Raw genomic sequence first — 8,261 nt, 5'->3', positions numbered from 1 at the left:
AAACCTATAAAATCACTATATGGCATTGACAACAAGGAGTCCTGTGGCACCTTAAAGACTAACAAATGTATTTGGGCATGAGCTATCGTGGGCTGGAACCTTCTGGGTTCCGGCCCATCATAGCTTATGCCCAAATAAATTTGTTAGTCTTTAAGGTGCCACAGGACTCCTTGCTGTCTTTGCTGAAACAGACTAACACGACTACCTGTCTGAAATATATGGCATTGGTGGGAGTAACATTACATGACCATTATTATTGATACTACTTCATTAATTCATTAGTATTGGGCTTAATCCCAACCCCATTCTGTTAGGTGCTGTACCAACATATAACAAAAAAACAACCTCTGGCCAAAGGAGCTTGTAATGTAAGCTTAAAATAAGAGACAACGGCACAGATGACAAACAGATGGGGAGCAGCACAAGGTGACAACAAGATGATTGAGAATAAAGCTGAATAACAAGTTGCTAGAGCCTTGTCAGAATTTGATTTTTAAGTTTTTTATTATTTTAATTGATAATATCAATGTTTTATTTTTAAGCCTTTTTCATTTGAAATGTTTAGACCTTTACAATTGCGGGAAATTATGGGGGATCAGACAATGGGAGGTCAGACATAATTTTGTTAATCACAGCCGACACTGAGATTCAAAAAGTTAAAGCTTTATAACTGTTAAAACACAAATTGTCAACATCACATGTCAAAATATACAAAATAAATATCCTTAAATCAAACTCTAATACATTCTCAAGCTGCAATTTTTCTTATTCTGCCTATCTGTACATTTCAATTATTATTGATGGCAATATTTTTTTCATTGGTTTGTGTGCATATGGTGAAATCAATAAGGACCAACATTTATTGAGAAAAATCTATTCCTTCCAAGCCTAAGTATATACGATAACACTGGTTAAGAATAGATGGATATAGCACTAGTATGAATATAGATGTGATCAATATAAAGACAAGTGCAAAGTACTTCACTCTAGAAGGAAAAATCAAATGCATAAATACAATGTGGGGAATAACTGGCTAGGAGAAGTGCTGCTGAGATGGATCTGGGAGTTCAAGTGGGTCACAAGTTGAGTATGAGCCAACAATGAGCTGCAGTTGTGAAAAAGGCTGTCTAGGGTGTATTACCAGGTGTGTTGTGTGTAAGACCAAGGCAGTGATTGTTTGGCTCTGCTTGGCACTGGTGAGGCCTCAGTTGAAGTTCTGTGTCTAGGTTTGGGAGCCACACTTTAGAAAAGACGTGGGCAAATAGGAGAGAGTCCAGAGGGGAACAACAAAAATGACAAAAAGGGTTTACAAAACCTGATCTATTAGGAAAGTTTTTAAAAAATTGGGCATGTTTTGTTTTGAGACAAGACGACCGAGGAGGGACCTGATAACAGTCTTCAACTACGTTAAGGGCTGCTATAAAGGGGATAGAGATCAATTGTGGCAGCCCGTATGAGGCCCAGACACTAAAGAGAGCAAAAGCGTTGAATTCTCATAGTGCAAGTTACATACTGAGCATTAATTAAAGCAACACATTAAGAAACTAAATCTAGAAGCAAGTTTATTTTATTTTTAATCTCAGATAACCTTGCAGGGCACCATTTCAAATAGATTAATGGTCAAGAAACAAGGAAAGGTGTCTATATTCCAACAGCCACATAATGACAGGACATTAGGTAACATTGTTCCTCTCAAGCAATTGTAAAACATAATTTCCACATGCTACATCAGTTCTTTGAGTTTCATTTAATTCTTGTACAACATTTGTGATACATAAATCAAGGCAGTAACACATAGACCATACTCCTACCCTTCTTCCAATTGTTCTTCTCAATTGACTGGAATTGTCATGGTGACAAATTAGCTGAGAATGTTTTTCCAGTCTATCACCCTCTTAAGAGCACCCTTAACCTCCTTGTTCCTCAGGCTGTAGATCAGGGGGTTCAACATGGGGACCACCAGGGTATAAAACACAGCAGAGATTTTCTCCTGTTCCAGTGAGTAGCTGGAACTGGGCTGTATGTGGCTTAAACTCACAGGTCCATAGAACATGGTGACAGCTGTCAGATGAGAGGCACAGGTGGAGAAGGCTTTGCGCCTGCCCTTGGCAGAGCGGATCCTCAGGATAGAGAAGAGGATGTACAGATAAGAGATTATGACAGTCAGGAGGGTGGACATGGCAATAACTCCAGAGAACGTTACAAGCAAAATCTCATTGATGTGGTTATCAGAGCAGGCGAGCTTCAGCAATGGGTTAGTGTCACAAAAGTAATGATTGATGATGTTGGGCCCGCAGAACGACAACCTCAGCAAGCCACATGTGTGGGTCAGTGAGTTCACGAGCCCCCCGACATATGAGCTGGCCACTAGATGAATACAGACTCTCTTAGTCATAACAGCGGTGTAGAGCAGAGGGTTACAAATGGCTACATAGCGGTCGTATGCCATCACAGCCATCAGGAACCCTTCTGTGGTCACAAACACGACAAAAGAGAAGTGTTGGGCAATACAGGCAGAGTAAGAAATGCTTTTACTCCCCACTGAGAAATTCACCAGCATCCTTGGAGCGAAGACTGAGGAGTAGCAGAGGTCAACCACAGACAGGTTACTGAGGAAGAAGTACATGGGGGTGTGGAGTCGGGGATCAGCCCTGATCAACACAATCATCCCGAGATTCCCCACCAGCGTAAGAACATAGATCACCAGGAACGCCACGAAGAGGGGTATCTGCAGCTCCTGACGCTCCGTCAGCCCCAGGAGGATGAACTGGGTCACCATGCTATGATTGCCCTCAGCCATTTATACAGGGGTGCATGAAACCATACCTGCCGGGATAACAAGAGTGAGCAGCATGGAAGAAGGAAATTTCATGGCATGAATTAAACCTGAATGACACCACCGGGCTTGAATGTGGGTAGTGAATATCTTACAGGAAACCAGCCGCCGTGATGTCTGGGAAGAGTTGGGATGGACCTTTAGATGTACACTCACTTTTTAACAGGGCTGAGATTTTCAAGGAGATTTAGACATCCAAGTCTCCATAAAATGGACTGGAATTAGGCATCCAGTTCCCCATAGGGACTTTCTAGATTCATGTCCATTATCACAAATTTTCTCCAATGAAATATACCTGGCATGGGTTTGAGTTTGAGCTTGGTACTTTATATTGTCTGCTCACTGAGGGTAAGTTAGAAAGCACGCATACTTTAGATCCTTCCAGATTAGGGTGACCAGACAGGAAATGTGAAAAATCAGGACGGGGTGGGGGATAATAGGAGCCTATATAAGAAAAAGACCCAGATATCGGGACTGTCCCTATAAAATCGGGACATCTGGTCACCCTATTCCAGATACTCCTTTTAGATGACTACAATGTCTGTTCTGTCCCAGTCACTTGGTAACTGCTGCTTCGTAACGCATCCCCTGGCAGTGTTGCTAATCCCAAGCATTTGAAAACCATGAATCAGGCTTACAAAAATCATGCAATTGGCTTAAAATCTTGAGATCTTTAAAAAATAATACACACGGGGTTTAGAGAGGGGGCAGGGAAGGATAATTCTGTTTTGTGCAAGATTTTTATTTTTCAGAATTTGGTTTAGGAACAAACCCACAGTTTTTGAAAAGTTTCTGAAAAAGGGAACGGATCGCTGGAGTCATGGACACTGACAATTTTGGATGTTCCCAGCCCCCAGAGCAATCGGCATGTGTGTGTGCTCCAAGGCCATGGACTCTGGAAGCTCTGAGGTTGCTAGCAGGCCACTGGGCAGGTTGCAAAGGAGCCGGGCAGGTGAACTAGCAGAAACCAGGCAGGATTCGGATGTAGGCAGAGTTTCCTCAATTCCGTGGTGCTGCAGTGAAATTGGCCCTTCTTCACGAAATGTTCCAATTTCACTCAGTCAGCAAATTGCAATGGAACAATGTTTCTGGGCCCTGGAGAGAGTCACGTTTTCAAGCTTTTCTTAGCAACCCTGAGGGCTAGAAACATACTTAAAAAAAATCTGAGATTCTTAACTGATCACATGACTGAAGGAGCTGGGGCTTTAAGAGAAGCACCAAATATCATGAGAATTGGCAACTGTGCCTTCAATCTATGCTATCCTTGCTCTAGGAGATTTCTGGCCACTTGACTCCAGTCCCAATTTCTTATGCCTACTAGTGGTACACACTGCCAGGTCCTTCATCTCTCCAGGTCATTCGCCGTGACACAGGAATATGATACAGGTGGGAAATGGTGAAGGAATAATTTTGGCACAGAAGCGACAATGGAAAGCAATGTGCAAGGCAAGGATCTGAAGGAGGGGGAGGGAGGATGCTTGAAGAGGGAGCATAGGGGGGTTGCATGAAGCCACAGGTGAGAGAATGAGATAAAAGGAGAAATTGCTGTATAGAAGAGGAGTGTGAGGAGAGTGGAGAGAGAAAGAAGGAAGAAATAAGGCTGAAGAGACATGAAGGCAAAACTATGTAACGCCTCAAAAGTGAGACTTTCTCCATTTGCTTCGTTCTTCTGGCTCCCCCTTCCCCATTTTATCAAACACAACCAGCTTGTTTTCAATCCAAGGCCCTTCACAGGCTATCAACACTGTGAGGCTCATCTGCTATTGCAGTGTCATCTACCATCTCTGCCCTTCCAATGCTACCCATTGGTTACATTTTTCAAACAAACACGACCATGACTGGGGCTGCAGCAGTGCAAATAATTACTGTTATTTCCCCCTTATGGTTCGAGATCGGCCACACCAGAACCCACCGGATCCCAGTGTCCGTCTTCCCCCCTCCCCCACTCACACGCATACACAACACTGGATAATGGTCAGATTGGCACTAGGGGCACTATTCTGAGATCGGCCATTAATTCCTGGCTCTGCTACAGCCTCCCTGTGTGGTTTTGGACAAAGCAAAGATTTCCTCTTTGCCTCAATTCCCTCTTTGTAAAATTTGGGTAATAATCCTTCCTTTCGCCCACCCTCTTCTGTCTTGTTTAATAGACTGTAAGCTCTTGAGGGGGGGAACTCTCCCTTACTATGTGTTTCCGGAGAACCTAGTACAGTGGGGCATTGACCTCTAATTGATAACACAACAACAATAAATTACAGCCCTGACTTATCTCTGTAATTGGCTGTAGCCAAAGCCCAGAATCTGAAAATCCTCAAAGGTTGCAGAAGTCGGATCTGAATCTGATTCCAGATCTGAAGTGTGTAACTCATATTCATCTCTATGTATAATACCGGATTCTTACCTAATATCCATCTGGACCTTTCAGGGTCTTCCATGAACCATATCCATTGCCCCTGTAATTTATCCTGAGACAGAAAAATGAACAATGTCTGTCTCAAGTTGCAATGTTGACTGCGCTAACAGCACATTTCCAAGTAAATGGAGAAAATGGAAATTTATGTCCAGGAATCAGAACTGAAGGAAAATAGCTATCCCACCTCCACTGACGGAAAGAAGTATTGTATCATAGCTACTGGTGGAAGAGAGAGTTCAATCACTCTTCATCCCTAAGGGGTCATGTTAGGGCACCAAATACCTTTATATATTCATTTCTGTGTCATTTAGAGATCAAGTCTCTGAAGTCACACCTCCAATTATAGTCTCAAGCCAGGCACAGAGGGGCTCATTACAATGCCCTCCTTGGTGCCCTAACATGCTACGTAGATTTGTTTATTTGCCTTTGCTTAGTTTTACGGAAAGCTCTCGCTGTTTTGCTAAGCCACAGGAAGAACTCTCAAGAGCAGTGTGACTGGAAATGAAAGGCTCTGTCTTCGTTTCCGTAGGGAGCACTCAGTGAATTCAGCATCAAAGTTAGGCTTAAAAGAAATCCAGACATGTTAAACTATGGAAAAAGCACAGTTACAGCAAACAAACAACTTTAACTTTGTTCTGTGTAGATGCCAAGCAATCACCCTACCCTTACAATTAGTGCCTAATAGTGCCTTACAATTTACCGCCCCTGATTGGGTCAAACTGATTTTTCATACAGTTTAAGGCCAGAAGAGGTCAATGTGATCATCTAATCTGACCTCCTGCATAACAAAACCTTGTCCAATAATTTATGTATCAAGCCCATAATTATTATTTTTTTTAGCTCTCACAAATCTTTTAGCTAGATATCCAGTTGGAAAGACTTCAAGTGACAGACAATCCACCATTAGCAGGAGTGTTGTAAGCAAGACAGGAGAAGTAATTCTTCCACTCTACACAGCTCCAATAAGACCTCAACTGCAGTATTGTGTCCAGTTCTGGGTGCCACATTTCAGGAAACATGGGAACAAATTGGAGAGAGTCCAGAGAAGAGCAACAAAAATGATTAAAGGTCTAGAAAACATGACCTATGAGGGAAGATTGAAAGAATTAGGTTTGTTTAGTCTGGAAAAGAAAAGACTGAGAGGAGACATAACAGTTTTCAAATACCTAACAGGGTGTTACAAGGAGGAGGGAGAAAAATGATTCTCCTTAACCTCTGAGGATAGGACAAGAAGCAATGGGCTTAAATTGCAGCAAGGGAGGTTTAGGTTGGACGTTAGGAAAAAAATCCTAATCGTCAGGGTGGTTAGGCACTGGAATAAATTGCCTGGGGAGGTTGTGGAATCTCCATCATTGGAGATTGTTCAGAGCAGGTTAGACAAACACCTGTCAGGGATGTTCTTGATGGTGCTTGGTCCTGCCATCAGTGCAGGGGCCTGTACTTGATGACATCTCGAGGTCCCTTCCAGTCCTATGATTCTGTCATGGGTTAAGTGATGCTTTTTGTTGAGATGGCTGGTGCTAGTAGCTGGGTTTGGCTCTGTTTTTTGCCTCCTTCCTCTGGCTGCACAGTTCTCAGCTCTAGGATACCGCTGCTTCTGTAGGCCACGCCGCAGGCTGCACAGCCTTTAGAATTGCTTTTCCCCCTGCCCTAGGTCTGAGCTGTGTTGGGGGCAGGGGAGTGAGATGAAAACTCCACGGTGTTTGGGTGAGGGCAGAAAGGGAGTGGCAGCAGTAGGAGGCAGAAGGGAGCAAATTGCATGGAAAAGAGGGGAAATGTTTGACTGGGCGTCATGGGTCTGAAAGGCAGCGGGCCTAGGGTTTAGGCTGTGATGCCTCAGACCACTTCAGTCTCTCCATTCCTGAGGAGAGCCCTGTTGGGTCATACATATAAAATCAAAGGATCCTAGAAGGAGCCTGGCATGTGGTTGAAACTTGCCCGTAGCTCAATGTTATTAGTTTTACAGTAGCGACTGGAGGTGCAAACTGAGACCAGAGCCCCAGAGTCCTTGATTTCAATGGGGCTTCTTACAGTCTAAAGCATGTTAAGCCTGTGCTTATGTTTCCTTGGATTGGGGTTAGCGAGCTCAGTACCTTGCTGGTCTGAGCTCTTATTCTGGGTGAGCTGAGAAGTTGGGAAATGTCTGTTGATCCCAGGAGAGCTGTTAAAGCAGAACTGCAAAGAAACTGGAAGGATTTGACAGCTTTATATGGCATAGTGTATGGATGCGGTTGCTTAAGGGATACTAAACATCACACTTCAGGGCTTAAACCAATCTCTAATTATTAGAGATCATGGCAGGATGTGGGGAAGGGCTGATTATTCCACATCTGCCTATTGAAGGTTATTAAACCTTCTTTTGAAACCTCTGATACTAGCCACTATCAGAGACATGATAGTGCACTAGATGGAGCTCAGGTCTGATCCAATCTGGCAATTTCTATGTGTTTATTCAGTGTTTCATAAAAAGGCCGGTGAATCCAAATGCTTCTGCAGACCAAATTCCTTCTCAAGAGAGAATCTGAACCAGTGGGTGCTGCCTCATTCCAAATGAAGTGACCGTAGGCACTTATCGGCCAGAGAGGGGGTGCTCGTGACAGGCGGGTGGCGAGGCCGTTACACTGAAAACTGAAATCTGAAGTCAGATTTGATTCAGGTCTCTCTTAAACAGCTATAAACACATGCAAATCAAGAGGAACTGCACTGAAATCCCCTGGAGTTCCATCTATGTAAAACCTGTGTAAACCAGATCATCATAATCATCATAATAATAAAAACCTCAACCACAACAATATACTCCACTGTACAGAGCTTTCTCCATGGGGTACTCCTGGGGGAATTCTGCAACAAAACAATATTTTTAAATTCTGCGTATTTAATTTGTCAAAATAACACTATATAATCACACCGGTTTCAATTATTTTGGTAATTTTTCAAAATACCTGCCAGCCACAGGGCCCCCCTGGCCCAGACACCTGCACCCCCTACCATCCCCCAGAGCCCAGCTGCAGC

At 43.4% G+C, this 8,261-nt stretch overlaps 1 protein-coding gene across 3 annotated transcripts; it reads right to left on the bottom strand.

Annotated features, from left to right (window-relative positions):
* Nucleotides 1-1,861: 1,861 nt before the first annotated feature.
* LOC135877004 (olfactory receptor-like protein COR8) lies at nucleotides 1,862-8,006 on the bottom strand. 3 transcript variants are annotated; one of them, XM_065402322.1, is made up of 2 exons: nucleotides 7,986-8,006; nucleotides 1,862-2,791 (listed from the first exon to the last, which is right to left on the bottom strand). In XM_065402322.1, exons 1-2 carry the CDS (start codon nucleotides 8,004-8,006, stop codon nucleotides 1,862-1,864), a joined length of 951 nt encoding a protein of 316 aa, XP_065258394.1. The 3 variants fall into 3 exon arrangements, with proteins under 3 accessions (XP_065258394.1, XP_065258395.1, XP_065258396.1); XM_065402323.1 differs by lacking the exon at nucleotides 7,986-8,006 and adding an exon at nucleotides 7,632-7,643; XM_065402324.1 differs by lacking the exon at nucleotides 7,986-8,006 and having other exon boundaries at nucleotides 1,862-2,800.
* Nucleotides 8,007-8,261: the final 255 nt, after the last annotated feature.

The sequence above is a fragment of the Emys orbicularis genome, chromosome 4 (genome assembly GCF_028017835.1).
Source record: "Emys orbicularis isolate rEmyOrb1 chromosome 4, rEmyOrb1.hap1, whole genome shotgun sequence".
Lineage (NCBI taxonomy): Eukaryota > Metazoa > Chordata > Testudines > Emydidae > Emys > Emys orbicularis.
The sequence above is the reverse complement of the archived record's forward strand: the minus strand, read 5'-3'. Positions and strand labels throughout refer to the sequence as shown.